Source organism: Oryctolagus cuniculus, chromosome 2 (assembly GCF_964237555.1).
Source record: "Oryctolagus cuniculus chromosome 2, mOryCun1.1, whole genome shotgun sequence".
In the NCBI taxonomy this organism is placed as follows: Eukaryota; Metazoa; Chordata; class Mammalia; order Lagomorpha; family Leporidae; genus Oryctolagus; species Oryctolagus cuniculus.
Genome location: NC_091433.1, coordinates 165,686,549 through 165,703,559, shown reverse-complemented (window position 1 = coordinate 165,703,559; position 17,011 = coordinate 165,686,549). Strand labels below are relative to the sequence as shown.

Below are 17,011 nucleotides of genomic sequence, written 5' to 3'. Positions count from 1 at the left end.
ATAATGCTTTGTTCTTTTTGTACTTTGTGCTTGGAATAGAATGGTTTTATTAACTTGAAAAAAATAATGCAGTACTATATCACAGACATGGACAATTACAGTGTATGCTATTATCGTGATATTTGTGGGGGTTAAAGGATCCCAACAGGTAACTGTCTTATTCCCCTGTCCACTGGGAAGACATGGGAGTCAGAAAGAGGTCAGAGTATCAGCTCAGTCAGTGAAAAAGCTAAACTACAGAACAAAGTTGACGTTTTTCCTCCAGTCATATTCCCTAATATTTCTCTGTGATGGGAGAGAAGTGCAGACCTCTGCCTTCTGGGGCAGAGTCCCTCTTTATATTCTGGGTCCTCTTAGTTCTCAGTTTGGGATCCCACCAGAGACAGCTCCACACGTGGTCAGATAGGACACTTCCTTGTTGAGAAGGAATGAGTGAGGGTTCAGCGAGCTTATTCCCACACTTCTCTCTTAGGGAGCCAGATGTTCCGTTCCCTTTACCCAAGCCTGAGGAGGAAGGGAGTATTCCCCTCAGTGAGCCTGGCGTCAGAGGCAGTGTGCCATGAACACCACTGACTTCTAACCAGTTTTAGAGACTGCTCATAAAGTTTTCACAGCAATGTGTATATCCATTGTAAGTGATCTGTCCTAAGTTTTGGCTAAAGAAACTTGAGAATTGGGAGGAACCTTAAATGTCATGGGATCCAAGGACTTAATGAATTTGGAAGTCCCTTGACAACATTCTCAGCAGGTGATCATTCAACTTCTGCTTTTATTCTTTGAGCCCCAGAGAGCTCACTGCTATAAAGCCATCCCAGGGGCCCAGCACTGTGGGTAGCAGATAAAGCTGCTGCCTACAGCACCAGTATTGCATATGGGCACCAGGTGAAGATCCAGCTGCTCCACTTCCAATCCAGCTCCCTGCTAATATGCCTGGAAAAGCAGTGGAAGATGGTACAAGTGCTTGATCCTCTGTACCCACATGGGAGACCAAGAAGAAGATCCTGACTCCTGGCTTTGGACCAGCCCAGCTCCAGCCATTGTGGCCATCAAGGGAGTGAACCAGCAGATGGAAGGTCTCCCTCTTCTCTTTAAAAAAAAAAAAAAAAAAAAAAGGAAGGAGAAGGAGGAGAAGGAGGAGGAGGAGGAGGAGAAGGAGGAGGAGAAGAAGAAAGAAAAAACCCATCCCATTACTGGGTAATATTTCTAAATTACTTTTAAAGCTGTTTTGTCTCTTAAACTGGTACCTGTCTGCCTATAATTTAACTGAAATTTAACCGAATGTAGCTATAGGCATACGTGTGATACCTCTGGCCCAGTTCATGCAGTGTAATATGTCAAAATCATGATCCCTGTTAAAAATGTTTATGCTTTAGGCCAGCTTTGGGGCACAGTGGTAAAGCTGCCACCTGCAATGCCATCATCCATATCAGAGCACCCATTTAAGTCCCAGCTGCTCCACTCACAATCCAGCTCCCTGCTACAGAAAGCAACAGAGGGACCGGCACTGTGCCACAGTAGGTTAACCCTCCACTGTGGAGTCGCATCCCAGCCGGCACTGGTTCTAGTCCCAGCTACTCCTCTTATGATCCAGCTCTCTGCTATGGCCTGGGAAAGCATGGAAGATGGCCTGAGCACCTGGGACCCTGTACCCATGTGGGAGACCCGGAAGAAGTTCCTGGCTTCTGGCTTCGGATCTGCTCAGCTATGGTCATTGTGGCTATTTGGGGAGTGAACCAGCAGATGGAAGATCTCTCTCTCTCTCTGTCTCTGCCACTCTGTAACTCTGCCTTTCAGATAAATAAATCTTTAAAAATAAAAAAAAAAAAAAAGAAAGAAAAAGAAAGCAACATAAGATGGCCCAAAGTACTTGGGCCCCACCACCCTTAAGGGAGACCCAGATGGAGTTCGTTTCCTGGCTTCCGCCTGACCCAGCCTCAGCTGTTGTGGCCATCTGGAGAGTGAACCAGTATATGGATGATCTCTCTCTCCCTTTCTCTGTCAGTCTGCTTTTCAGATAAGCTTTTAAGAAAAAAAAATAGCAAAATTTGCATGGGTTAAGATAACTACAATTTGTATTAACTCTGCCCAAATAGTGCAAAAGTCCCGCCCTCTGAGAGTCTAATGTAATCAGTCACTATGGTCTTGGATATCAGTACTCTCAATTCTAAGAAGCAGCAGGGCCTGAGAACCACTGGTATAGTTAACTTCTGGGCCTCAGGTTCTCCATCCAGAACACTAACCATTTTTGTGGATGTAATATGTATATACATATATATACATATATATTGCATATATATATTCACATATATGTATAATTGACTTTATGTGACTATATACTATTATTTAATATTGTTTTGTAAAAATAATAAAGTATGAATAGCTAAAACAATGGAGTACATCTTGCCTTGGGATTACAATCAAATCGTTTCCTGTCATTTCTGCCAATATGGTAACATTTAGTCAGTCCTAAAGCTATGTGGATAGTTTCAGATGGAATGCAGTTAGACAGGAACTGGCTTCCTCCCATTCTCCTCTATGATTATGAGGACACTTCACAGCTACCCACTGGCCTAGGATATTTTGAATATGTCCATGAACAATTATGCTGAATATGGGAATAACTTCGATGGAACCCATGTCTGCATCAGGGTTGTCTACATTTTCTGGTCTGGGGCTAGCACTAGACCAGCTTTAGAGAATGGGAAATACCTCTCAATTATTATTTATCTTAGGTTAAAAAATGCATGCCTTCAAAAGAAGTAAATTCTTATATTTATCATATAGGCCTTCATGACTTCATAACTAGAGAGTAATGAAAATGAGGAAAGCAAAACATTGAAAAGATTTTTTTTTTTTGCTTAAGAACATCTGTGTAAAACTGGAAACAGTTTTAACATCTCATGTTGTCACTCACTTTTGTTAAAGTCCTATCTAGAATTTCTGAAATGTTTCATTTTTCTTAATTATTAGTGCAAAATAGTAGCTTCTGAAATTCAGAATAAAAATAATGTATCACATCTGTTTACCTTATACTTTATATGCTTTACATATTATTTGCCAAATATTAAATTACCAAAATTTGAGAACATTATTATTTAATATTAAACATTTTTATAGGATCAAACATACAAAACTCAGATTTTTATTCCATACCAAGCACATAGAGTTTCTACTTTCTGCAGGGCAGTGCACTCACTGCCTGGGAATAGACAAGAATCAGAGAGTACACCCAGCTTTCCAAAAATCACAGCATACTGAGAACAGCCTTGCAGGAATAACCAAACTCCAGGGCAAATTGGTAAGCACAAGATTGAGCTACTAAACAATGGGAGTAGTAGCAAGATAACTGATTTTAGTTGGGAGTAAATGCAATACTGTGGATGCAGTACTAAATTTGGGTTTGAAAAGAAGACGTAACTGATATGCAGTTATGGGAAAGTAGTTACTAAGTGACCAAGCAGTTCTCTTCCTATGAACACATTCAAGAGAAATGAAAACACATCTACATAAAACTTACACACAAATATGCATGGTAATATTATTCATAATAGCCAAAAAGTGGAAACAGTCTAAATGTCCATCAGTTGGTGAATGAATACATTTATCATCAAGTGATGTATCGATACAGGAGAATATAATTTGGCAATAAAAAGGAAGTATCAATGCAACATGGGTGAACCTTGAAAACACTGTACTAAGTGAACAAAAAGCCACATGTGATAAAAGAGAGTGGAAGGGAATCTCAGGTAGAAACCATAGGAGAGCCACTGAGTGCAAAAATCTGTTCAGGTAAAATTGGGCAGAACTATGTGGGTGAGGCTTAGGTAACACTGAACATGGGATTCCTAAAGGGACTCTTCAGAGGGGTATGGCTCTGCTGATGACCCCATTGAAGCTCGCTTTACACTACTGGCCTGCAGAGCAGGAGGAGAGAAAATGTAGGGTAGCTTTAAACCACGAAGTCTATGGTGATTTGTTGCTGCAACCCTAAGAAGCTAATACAGGTACTCAGTTAACCCCCAAATGGACCACACATATTTCACAAACATTAAATATACCTCACAGTTTTGCCTCTTACACAGTTTTTAGTTAGTTAGAATTTAAGCCAACAGTGGTGTCATCACACATCACACAGCCCACTGGCCATTTTGAGGCAATGTAGAAGTAGACTAGGTCATCATCAGATACAGACTTGCAGACATTAAGGACTTGGGTACTTCAAAACGTTCTTGGAGAAGTGGAATTAAAAGATGAGTTTATCTTGGTGCAAAAAAATGTTGAAATTCATGCAATTTTTTTTGTAATGGGCATTTTCCACAAACTTTGAAGACCCCCTCATGTATAGATTTCAACAATGTTTTTTTGCACCAAGGTAAACTCATCTTTTAATTCCATCTTTCCACAGACGTTTTGAAGTACCCTGATGTAGGTAAAGAGTAGACATCTAAGTGGAGATGCACTCTCTCCTGCGTTTCCTCTTCTGCATCTCCAGCTGAATGTTCTGGCAGCACCAACCAGGAACTGACATCTTACCTCTGAACATGCTGCACCTCACTGTGTTGATGGACGTACAGTGACCTCACTACTGGCTCATATTCTAAATTACTAAAAACCGTATCAGAAGTTAAACGTGAGACAAACACCTCTCAAATATATCCAGCTGTCTATGGGTTAATCTGATGGAGCCTTCTATTCCCTTTAATGCCATCAGAATCCTGCCACTAGCTTTGAGACAACCCAGGAGGTAATCTTTGATGTGTACCTTTTCTTTAATCCTCCTATCAGTTGCCAGCTCCTCTTGGTTCTGTCCCCTCCTGTGTCGTTCAGATCCTTTCAGTCTTTCAGCCTTCTGATCTAATCATCTCTTCCTGCTTCAAGCCATTCTAGACACACCGCTCCAGAATTCTAGTTGGGCCATACCACTGCTTTAAAAAGAATACTCATTTGTTACATTTAGAGGTTGCTAGGGCAATAATTCATTCTAAAAAGTGATAAATGTTTATCTCATCTTTCCCATTCAGCCTTAGAGATAGTTTCTTATGGAAGAATCAAAGAGATAAGTGCTAAAGGTTTGATAGGATCAAAAAGTCACTATTTGGCAACTTCTAAAATGAAATAATAGATCAAGGCAACAATCATCAATGGCTGCTAAAACCATTAGATGGAAGATCGATGGGAAGCTGTATAGTGGGTATCTCCAGCACCCACGAATCAATCTTAAAATCACCAAAAATGAAAGTAATGCAAAAGAAAGTATACAGCATCACCTATGAAGTGTTCCTGGGGGAGAAGAGTTGAACCAGAATGGAATCATCTAAATCTAATGCACACCAAGGGGATGCCATCAGTCAAATCTTGAATGCAGGAAACTCCACAAGACAGATGATTCAGTTCCTTCCTCAATTAAATAGCAAGAGGAAAGAAAACAAGGGCCACAAGTTGCAGAGTAAAAGAAATATAGGGCTGTAGCCTGGTAGGCTGGGCCTCCATCTGCAGCACCAGCATCCTATATGGGTGTGGGTTCATATCCCAGCTGCTCCTCTTCCGATCCAGCTCTCTGCTATGGCCTAGTCCTTGGCCCAAGTCCTTGGGCCCCTGTACCCACGTGGGAAACCTGGAAGAAGCTCCTGGCTCTTGGCTTCAGATCAGCCCAGATCCAGCTATTGCAGCCATTTGGGTAGTGAACCAGTGGCTGGAAGACCTTTCTCTCTCTCTCTCTCTCTGTAACTCTACCTCTCAAATAAAAATAAATTTCAAAAAATTTTAAAAAGAAAAGAAATATAGCAACCAAATGTAATGTTGGGTCCTGATTTTTTTGTTGACTGTGACAATATTGTGATTTGTTTAAATTTGTTTAAATTACAAAGGCTTTATGTTAGAGACACATTTTTAAGTATTTACAACTAAAATGTTAATGCCTCTTGTTTACTTAAACTTCTCCAGCAAAAGAAACAAAACAAAAAATATGGGGGGTATGTGTTGCAAGAAAGGCAAAATATTGATATTTGTTAAAGCAGTATGATGAGTACATAGTTTCATTATTCTATTTTTGTATAGGTTTCAACATAAAAATGTATGAAAATAAATATATTAACATTGAAATTATTCAATATTTATAGTGAAAAGTTAGCATGCCTGGATCCTAAGGTGAGGAATGTATATTGTAAGATTTTTTTTTAAATCTATTTACTTGAGAGGAAAAATTAGAGAGAGAAAGAGAAAGGTCTTCCATCTGCTGGTTCACTCCCCAAATGACCGCAATGGCCAGAGTTGAGCCCATCCAAAGCCAAATCAGGAGCTTCTTTCAGGTTTCCCACACATGCGCAGGGGCCCAAGCACTTGGGCCATCTTCCACCATCAACAGGGAGCTGGATCAGAAGTAGGGCAGCCGGGACTCAAACCAGTGACCATATGAGATGCCACCACTGCAAGCGGATGCTTAACCTACTACGCCACAGCACCAGCCCCTGATAAAAGTTTATCCAGGAAATCTACCAGATAGTAGAAGCTTAGAAAAGCTTATATTTAGACTTTCATCTATTTCTTCTCTGATACATATATAAATATACACATATATATGTATACATGCAGGAATAGTTTCATGGATATACAAACTGTGCGGTCACACAGATAAGGCTTAGAAGTATACCCTCGGGGCTGGCACTGTGGCATAGTGGGTTAGGCCACCGCCTGCAGTGCCAGCATCCCATATGGGCACCGGTTTGAGACCCGGCTGCTCCACTTCCGATCCAGCTCTCTGCTATGGCCTGGGAAAGCAGTAGAAGATGGCCCAAGTCCTTGGGCCCCTGCACCCATGTGGGAGACCCAGAAGAGGCTCCTGGCTCCTGGCTTTGGATCAGCACAGCTCTGGCTGTTGCGGCCAATTGGGGAGTAAACCAGTGGATGGAAGACCTCTCTCTCTCTGCCTCTGCCTCTCTCTCTGTGTAACTCTGACTTTCAAATAAATAAATAAATCTTTAAAAAAAAAAAAGTACACCCCATTTCATCTTTTAACAAGGGTCCTGCATTTATATTTTGCAGCAGCTCCACAATCATGTAGTTGGCCACACACACACACGAGTATATGTATACACATATGTGTGCATGGATGCTAAATATATTTAACATATAACAGGCAGGTTAAGTGTACATGTGTACATTATGTCTATATGTTAATGTACATATTCAACATGAATAATATATATGCTTAGTGATAAAATTTTCTAGAAGATCTGTTTACAGTAAAACAACTAGATCCAAATGGCTCTTTCAAAACTGTATGTCTCCGTATACTTTAATTAACAAATAAGGTCTCTGACTCTTGCCCCTCTCCTCTAATTAAAAAGAAACTTTTTTACTTACTATACTTTTGAAGCTGAGAAAATACCCATTCACAAATAGATAAGAGCTAACAGGTGCTATTTGCTTCATAAGACTAGAAATATTAAAATGAGACAAGGTAAAAAGTAATCTCACTAATTGGCCACATTGTTTAGTTTTTCTTTCTTTAAAAGACTTCTGTGCATCCAGAAAATTTTCAAACCTATAGAAAAGCTCAAATAATAATACAACAAACACCTAAATACTCTCAACCTGGATTTACCAGTTGTCCAGTGGTTAGCATTTTGTCATTTTCTCCCCATCCTGTATATACACACTGACTCCTACTGAACCTCAGAAAGTAGCAGACCTCTCAGTATGTCTACATGCACTGCCCAAGGATAAAACCTTGAACACAATGCTACTCTCACACCTAAGAAAATTAAAATTATTCAAATTGTTATATATAGTCTATATTTAAGTATTCTCATTTATCCCCAGATGTCTTTTATAGCTGTTTGCTGTTTTTTTTAATAATATCCAAGATACAATAAAGATTTAAGCAATGCATTTTGGTCACTATATTTCTTTTATCACTTTATTTAGAATAGTTCCCATGCTTTTTTTTTTTTTCATAGTTTTGATTGTTTTGAAAAGCCCAAGAATTATCTTATAGAATAACTACATTCAGGATTTCTATAACAATCTCATAATTAAATGTTAGTTAAGACACTTCTAACATGAAAACCCAATAGGTGATGTTGTATAACTCACACTTCAGGAGGGGAAAAATGTTAAGCTGTTCTACCCTGGGTGATGCTACTTGGTGACTGTGGTGATAACAGGATCTCTCCATTGTAAAAATACATCTTCCTCTTTTTGACTCAGAAATCATCTGTGGATATTTAAAACCTTGTAACGATTCTGTTTCCCAACACCTTTTTAGCTAATAGTTTGAGCATCCATTGATGAACCTTGCCTTAATCAAATACTGCACTGGGAGTTGAAAAATATACACTGCTTTGTAACATGTATTTTAAAAAAAGCCATAAGCCTTTATAAAAAATTTCCTCTTACTGTTTGAATTTATAAAAATATTTCTTGTCACTATTATGAGTTTCCTCGTTTTCTGCTTAGCCAAAATTCAGCTCATTTTAAAACTTGTACAATTACATGGCAGTTTCAGAATGGCAGCTGGTTACTCTGAAGTATAAATTAGCCCTCAGGAGATTCCAAGATGTATTCCAAATTATCTTCCAGTATTCCCTATGGCAATTCAGGGCAACAAACCGGTATACCCAGTGTCCCTCAGAAACGCCTTCTCCAGAACTCACATCATGCCCTTGCCCGGGCTGCCCAGGTCTCCTCTCTACTCTTCTAAGCTCCTCACCGGCTGGGAAGTCTCACCAGAATGTCACTTCTGAGCCCCGGGCTCCGGAGAAGTGGTCTTGCTCTTCTAGACTGTTGCCTTAGCCATGGCCTCATAGCAGTTACCTTTTCCTTGAAGCCTTGACCATAAAAGATACAAAGCAAATTTCAAGGAACAACTATGCAGCAAAGGCTAGTAGACTCAACATCCTGTTTAAGAAAGTAACCAGGCCGGCGCCGCGGCTCACTAGGCTAATCCTCCGCCTTGCGGCGCTGGCACACCGGGTTCTAGTCCCGGTCGGGGCGCCGGATTCTGTCCTGGTTGCCCCTCTTCCAGGCCAGCTCTCTGCTGTGGCCCGGGAAGGCAGTGGAGGATGGCCCAGGTGCTTGGGCCCTGCACCCCATGGGAGACCAGGAAAAGCACCTGGCTCCTGGCTCCTGCCATCGGATCAGCGCAGTGCCCTGGCCGCAGCGCGCCGGCCGCGGCGGCCATTGGAGGGTGAACCAATGGCAAAGGAAGACCTTTCTCTCTGTCTCTCTCTCTCACTGTCCACTCTGCCTGTCAAAAAAAAAGAATAAATGAATTATTAAAAAAAAAAAAGTAACCAATGCCTCTGCAATCCACAATGATACTCCCCCCATCCTTCAGATAATCACTCCAGAATCTACTCTCTCATTCTCTGCCTTCCCTCTATTGTTTTACCATATCTGTTGGAATTCCTTAACAAAATGAATGGAATTATTTTATTTATATATGTATTATATTATATATATATATGTATATATATATATACTTTTTTTTCTGAAACCTGATTTTCCTTAGCACTATGTTCCTGAGAAAGGAACTGTGCTGTGCATTGCACTGTAATTCACTCATTTCCAATGCTATGCAGCACTTCAGTGTGTGACTATAATTTTTTTAATCCATTCTCCTTTTGATGGGCATTACAGTCGTTTCCTGCTCTTTTGGCTATCATAAACAAGGTTTCTGTGAACATTCTGCTAGGAATTGATAGTTGGAGCTTAGATTTTACTAGATAACATCAAATTGTTTTCCAATTTGATTATTTATAACATCTTTTTATGAGGATCATATTTCCCCAACTGGCTTGTAAGCTATTTAAGGAAATATATTTTTGGCTAAAAAGCAGTAGACATTTAATATATATGTATTAATTGACTCATTAATTAATATAAAGAAGAAATTTTGAAGCCTTTTCACCATCAGGAAAAAGTCAGTAAAGGGTAAGTGTAAGAATGTTTTTGAGGTAAAAATAAAAATGTCTCTACAAACGTCGTAAACATTTAAGGGAGGAAATGAAAATAAAAGGTAAGTACCTAGCAATATTCCCCAGTAGATTTTAGATAACTACAGAAAAATCACTTATTGGAAGCAAGATACTTTCTCCAAAGGTCCCTAATACGTGCATCTTTGCTTTTTGTCTGAGACATTCTTCCACTCAGCCAAGGTCTTCAGTATTTCAGACGTGTCAGGTCGTTTCTCAGGCTCCAATGCAAGTAATTTCTGTAGCAGAGTTTTCTGTAATGATAATGAGAGTCAACACTAGGAAATAAAACACTGAAATAAAGGTAAATTTCTTGATTATGTTCAAGGGCTTACTTCTTTAATGTCAAACACATCTGGGAAAATGCCCCTCCTTAGCTCGGCGAAAATCTGAGAATAAAACATACATATTTATTAAGAAATTATTAACTTGAGAGAAAAAAGAAATAGAAAGCACCGAAGGCTGAGGACATGCTAAACCTAGGACATCTCCAGATCTCGGGGAAGTCTCTTTGGTCAAGAAGCCAGCAGGACGCCCCTCCCCGCTCCCTACCTCTAATCCAATACCACCCTTAACAATGCAATGTGTTCAGGTGTTGAGCGCAACTGTATTCAGGATCTGCCTTCATCCCTTTGAAGCCCTCTGCGATAGGCACTTTGATTACCCTTGTTACACAGAGGAGATGCCCGCTGACTCCAGGCCAGCCCTCTCTCCTGAGCTGCAGGCTGGAATGCCCAGCTGCATACTGCCTTCAGCGCCCCCAGGGCCTACACAAGCTCCCTATTCTTTTCTAAGCATGGCCCCAAATTATCTTCCTAATCCCAACAACCACCACTTCCCTATAATTCATCTACACCAGTATAACTACACCATCTACTGTTCTCAAAACACTCCATACATTCCTGTCTCCAAGCTGTCTTCTACCATGGACTCTTACAAGCCAGCTGAGCCCTCAGGGAAGAGCTGACAGCCTCTGTGAAACCTGAATCCTCATAGCTGGAAAGATCCTCCTAGCTGCTTCCACAGACGTGATACCTTCTCTTAAAATGCATCTTAGAACATCTTCCCTTGACATTGACAAGATGTGTTTACTTTTCTAACTCTCATGGTACTTAGCAGTGCTTTGTGCAAAGTGCTGGACACCAAGCAGGTAATCGATGGAAGTTCACTGGCTGATTGAAATGGGCGTCTCGGGAGATCACACACATCTTCCCAAGGCAGATCCAAGAAAACTCCTATTTCCTTGGCAGTCTGGCACTCATGCGCTCAGCCCGTCCTCGGGAGAGGGCAGCGACTGTCCACCCAGCTCTGGGAAGATGACGGCCAGTCCCTGGAGCTGGCTCAGTTCTTTCCTGGACACACTTTACCTTCGCTGTTTCTACAACTGTGGTGCATATGTGAAGAAGTTCAGCAAGAATGAGCCCCAAAGCATAGATGTCCACTTCCTTCCCATAGTTTTGGGAAGAAATCTGAAGAGACGGAAACAGAGTTATCTTTGTTACACACTTGATATTAATATTTATGCCCTCTGTAGCCCACAAAGCTCTTTGATCAATATATCTTCCATCACACGGCAGCATCTCTCTAGGAGTGGGGTGTCCAAGTCCAGATCTCTACTACTGAATACCTAAATCCCCTGTGTAAATTCACCACCCACTGGGAGACCACCTTAGCTGTAAAATGGGATAACAATAGGTGGCCCGCATGGTATGAATGTGGGGTTGAGACCAGCGGGTAAGCTGGTTAAGAGAGTGCCCAGTGATGCCTTGTATGTTCATGGCACATTTTTTCATACTCTCATAATCTAAACATCAATCAGTAGAAGCATGGATAAACACACCATAGTATATTTCACAGTAGAATACTACTCAGCAACAAAAAAGAATTATCACTGGTACAAGCAACAACTAAAGGATCTATGACAGACACTATATGAAAGAGGAAATTAAATACGAAAGAGTACACACTGTAGGGGCCAGTGCTGTGTCATAGCGGGTGAAACATCAGCAGCCCATATGGGCACCAGTTTCAGTCCTGGCTGCTCCACTTCCGATCCAGCTCTCTGCTATGGCTTGGGAAAGCAGTGGAAGATGGCTCAGGTCCTTGGGCCCCTGCACCCTGTGCTCTCATGAGAGACCTGGAGGAAGCTTCAGGCTCCTAGCTTCGGAGCGGCCCAGCTCCTGCCGTTGCAGCCATTTGGGGAGTGAACCAGCAGATGGAAGACATTTCTTTCTCTTCCTCTGCCTCTCTGTAACTCTGCCTTTCAAATATTTTTTTAAAGTACACTGTAGAATTCCATTCTCATGAAGTTCAAGAACAAGATAACCAGGCTATAAGGACAGAAAGCACAGCACTGGTTGTATCTGGGCAGTGCGGAGGAGGGAGTGACCAGGAAGGAGCCTAGAGGATTTTCTTGGGTAAATGCAGTGTTCTACATCTTCAATGCTTGCAGGTTATGCAGGTGTGCACATTCATCAGAACTAAAACACGTAGATTAAAGATCTGTGTGCTGGGGGCCAGCACTGTGGTGCAGCAGGTTAAGCCTCTGCCTCCAGTGCCGGCATCCCATTAGGGCGCCAGTTCAAATCCAGGCTACTCCATTTCCCATCCAGCTCCCTACTAATGTACCTAGAAAGCTGCGGAAGATGGCCCAAGTCTCTGGACCCCTGGACCCACGTGGGAGACCCAGAAGAAGCTCCTGGCTCCTGGCTTCAGCCTGGCCCAGCCCCCGCCACTGTGGCCATTTAGGGGGTGAACCAGCAGATGGAATAAATCTCTCTCTCTCTCTCTCTCTCTCTCTCTCTCTCTCTCTCTCTCCTGTCTCTGTGTAACTCTTTCAAATAAATAAATCTTTTTTTAAAAAAAGATCTGTGCAAGTAGTTGGGGGTCCCTGCCACTCAAATGGAAGATCTGGATTGAGTTCCTAGCTCCTAGCTGAGACCAGCCCCACCCCAGCCATTGCAGGCACCTGGAGAGTGAACCAGCAGTTAGATCTTTCTCTCTCTCCCCATACTCCCAACCTCCATCACTCTGATTTTCAATAAATAAATAAAAATTTTAAAGCCATTTGGGAAGTGACACAGCAGACTGAAAATCTCTTTCAAATAAAATGAAAAAATATTTTTTAAAAAATTTAAATATGGCAGTTATTTGTAGTGATATGAAAATATTATGATATATTGTTGAGTGAAAAAACACAAAATATTATTCTCATAAAAATTTAAGTGTGTATGTTTATGTAAAAAAGGCTGCTGTGCATATGTTTCATGTTTGTATATGTTTATAAATCATAGAAAATGACTGAAAAAGATAAAGAACAAACTTTGCTGAGAATAGGAGTGGACAGGAAGAAAAAGAGGAATTTTCAATTCTTTTTTTTTTTTTTTTTTTTTTAGATTTTATTTATTTATTTGAGAGGCAGAGTTACAGAGAGGGAGAGACAGAGAAAGGTCTTCCTTTGCTGGTTCACTCCCCAGATGGCTGCAATGGCCACAGCTGGGCCAACCTGAAGCCAGGAGCCAGAAGCTTCTTCCTAGCCTCCTACATGGGTACAGGGGCCCAAACACTTGGACCATTTTCCACTGCTTTCCCCTGCCATAAGCAGAGAGCTGGATCAGAAGAGGAGCAGTTGGGACGTGAATTGGCACCTAGGCAGAGGGTTAGCCTACTACGCCACAGCGCTGGCCCCTAAAAATATTTTTTATATATTTATTTGAGAGGCAAGGAGACAGAGACAAGACAGAGTTTCCATCCATTAGTTCATTCCCTCAAATGCCTGTGATGGCCAGGAATGGGCCAGGACCAAAGCTGAGGGCTGGGAACTCAAACCAGGTCTCTCGTGTGAGTAGCAGGAACTCAAGTACTTGAGCCATCACAACTAGCTCTCAGGGTCTAAGCAGAAAGCTGCAGTCAGAAGCTGGAGCTAAGTATCAAACCCAGATTCTGACATGGAAAACGGGCATCTTAATCAACATTTTAACTGCAGGGCCACTCACCCATTCAGTTCTTATTCTGTGTACTTCTATACTATTTTTATAACTGAAAATATGATTTAAAGAAAACTGTATGCAGACACAGGGTAGGTGCTTGGTCTAATGGTTGGGTGCTCACTCTCAATCTGTCTCTCAAATAAATAAAAATTTTTATAAAACACACATATATATACATATATATATATATATATAAATATATACATATGAGATAGAAAGGAAAGAGATCTTACCTGTTCTGGACTCATATATCGTAAAGTTCCCTTATTAACTGTTCGCTTTTCATTATTTTGGAGGGATGTTACAAGTCCAAAGTCTCCGATTTTTATTTGGTTTATAGCCACTAAAAATATGTTATTTGGCTATGGAAAAAAATTTGATTTATATGTACAAATTTGACAGAGTGTAACCACATAATCATCTTTGGCAATGGCTATTTTTATATTTACTTATATTTATATTTACTTTACACAGGTAGCCCTAATCAGAGAATTTAATACCAAAGGTCTTTGAAATGCCAGCTGAAAGAACTCTGTAGCTGACAACAGAAGTAGCTTGGGGCATATCTGCCTCCAAATATCTGAAGGGCCATCAGGTGAAGGTAGATTAATTCCAGAGGATCCCAGGGGGGTTGTTCCAGAACTAGACAGTGGAAAAGACCAAAAGACACGCTTTACTAAATCTTAATATACCAATAGTGTGGTTCAAACTATGGGAGCTGGAGAGTTCCCTATCCCAGGATGGGGCTGGACATCCACTTGAGGAAACACTGCAGATACAAATTCAGAATCTGATGGTGATTGAAGTAGATACCCTTAAGCTCCCTTCCAGCCCCAAGAGTCTCTGAATGGGTCCAGTCCCACCCTTGCTGCAGAGTATCCTGTGCAGAATTCTTCCTAGGGGCTCCCTTATGTCAATTTCTCCAAGCCTTTGACAACTTCTTAATTAATATCCCCTCCCCCTTGAAAGCATAGCAAATGAACTGGAAGCTGATCACTAGCGCTGACATACTTTTCCCATGCAATTCTTTAGGCAGATTCTTAAAAATAAATAAAAAGAGCAGAGTGAGGGATGCTCATCCCTGTTCTACTCGTTGCACAGGTATTCACCAATATTCTAAAGACCATAAAAAAGGATTATTGATGAGGAAATTAATATTTTGCCATTCCTGAAAAGGTCAGACCTTTAAGACAATGTTAGGCTATCTACAAACAGGCCTTATGGGACAACACCTGTGAGAGGCCCTGGTAAAGGCACTGAGAGACCATAAACCCAGGGAAGACAGAAACAGGAGTTTACAGAAGCCAGCCTGAAAAGGTCTGTGCAGAAGTTAGAGAGGGATTAGGACACAATTAGCAGATGGGAACCTAATGGCAATAACATGCGAGAAAGGCTACAGATACGTGGGGAGGGCGGCGGGGGTGGAGACTAACGTTCCTCTGCTATGTGCGAGTTATAAAGTAGGAATGTGCTGGGTTCACCAGTGCAACTGCTGGGCCCACCTACAGCTATCACCTGACTCTGAGAAACAGGAAGCTCAATGTATGATGCTGTCTCAACATCTATTCTGGATGAGCCTATTAGTATCAGATCACTTCTTACAGGTCATTTGAAAGAACAGTTATAGTCGGGTTACAGAAAATTTTGGATGACAGAAGCACACAGAAACCATGCTTCTGCCCAGACCTGAAAAGGGTGGATCCAGAGTGATCCTAAAAGGATTAACAAAGGAACCAGGCCCATAGGGCACAGCAGTTCTCCATGAGAGAACTGGAAGCAGAGGTTCTGGGCTGGGACTCAGCAGGGCTAGAACGTGATGGAATTAAGTAAATTCAGGGGATAGGTACAGAGGTTAGGTGGTGAGAAGTCCTTTCCTCTTCTCCTTATGTATGATGAGAAGGAAAAATGGGAAAACTGCTTATCCGGACCAGGAAAGCCAGAAGAAAATGAAAAGACTAAGGGATGATGTATGTCCCAAGTTTTGGATTACCGCAAAATAATGGGGTTGAAATTTCTAACCTGGGAAATACCAGAGGGAACGCAGGTGCTGTGAGAGAACTCAAGAATAAGGACCTAAGCAGGGAATCATGTTCTCAAAGCCACAGTCACCAGGGTCTCTCCGCCTTAGCAGCAGCAGAGACAGGCACAGGGCAGTCCGCTGGCTGTGCTGGCCACAGTACCCGCCTGCACGGAAACGGTCAGTACACAACAGCTACCAAGAGTTTATAACTGGGGCCTGACTACCCGTCAGATAGGGCTGTCTGCCTTCCTGGAGAGCTCCCATGTTAGCATATAGGATGGTACCTGGGGCAAGTTCTAGACCTACTCTAACCTGGAAGACTAGAGATCATTAATTCATCGTGTCAATCAATCATAATTTTAAACCAGAAAAGGCAAATTTTAAAATTACCAAATGATACTTATCAACCAACAAAGTACTTTCCACTCACCTTCAGGTCTCTATGAATTAACTCTTTAGAATGTATATATTTCAGTCCTGTTGTAATTTGCCAAAAAAACTCCAAAGCCAAAGCTTTTTCTGATTTCTGTTGTCTTCTGTTTTCAATCCATTGTTCCAATGTCCCTAGGTCACAGAATTCCATTTGTATCAAAAGGCACCTAGTCTTCACTCTGGATATAAAATGCACAGTATGTTAAACGCAGGGCCAGCATTGTGGCGTGGCCGGGAAAGCTGCTGCCTGTGTCTCCAACATCCCACGTGGGGGCCAGTTGTCCCGGCTACTCCACTTCTAATCCAGCTCCCTGCTAATGGCCTGGGAAGAGCAGCAGAGGATGGCCTAAGTGCTTGGGCCTCTGCTATCCCAAGAACCTGGCTCCTGGCTTCAGCTTGGCCCAGCCCTTGCCATTGCAGCCACCTGGGGCATGAACCAGCAGATGGAAGATCTCTGTCTCTACTGCTCTCTGTAGTTCTTTCAAATAAATAAATCTTTAAAAAAAATAGCAACAAACATAAATTTAGAGAGTGGCTGTTTGGCACAATGTAAGTTGCCACATGGAATGCCCATGTCCCATATCAGAGTGCCTGGG

The 17,011-nt window shown here is 41.6% G+C and overlaps 1 protein-coding gene across 1 annotated transcript in view; it reads right to left on the bottom strand.

Moving 5' to 3' along the window:
• Positions 1-9,821: 9,821 nt before the first annotated feature.
• The window catches only part of EIF2AK2 (eukaryotic translation initiation factor 2 alpha kinase 2), a gene marked incomplete at its 5' end in the record, with an annotated part of 39,896 nt that continues 32,706 nt past the window's right edge, over positions 9,822-17,011 (bottom strand). The window contains 5 exon segments of the mRNA NM_001082213.1: positions 9,822-10,228; positions 10,310-10,363; positions 11,342-11,443; positions 14,197-14,325; positions 16,414-16,594. Coding sequence (NP_001075682.1) covers positions 10,106-10,228; positions 10,310-10,363; positions 11,342-11,443; positions 14,197-14,325; positions 16,414-16,594 — 589 coding nt within the window. The 3' untranslated portion in view covers positions 9,822-10,105.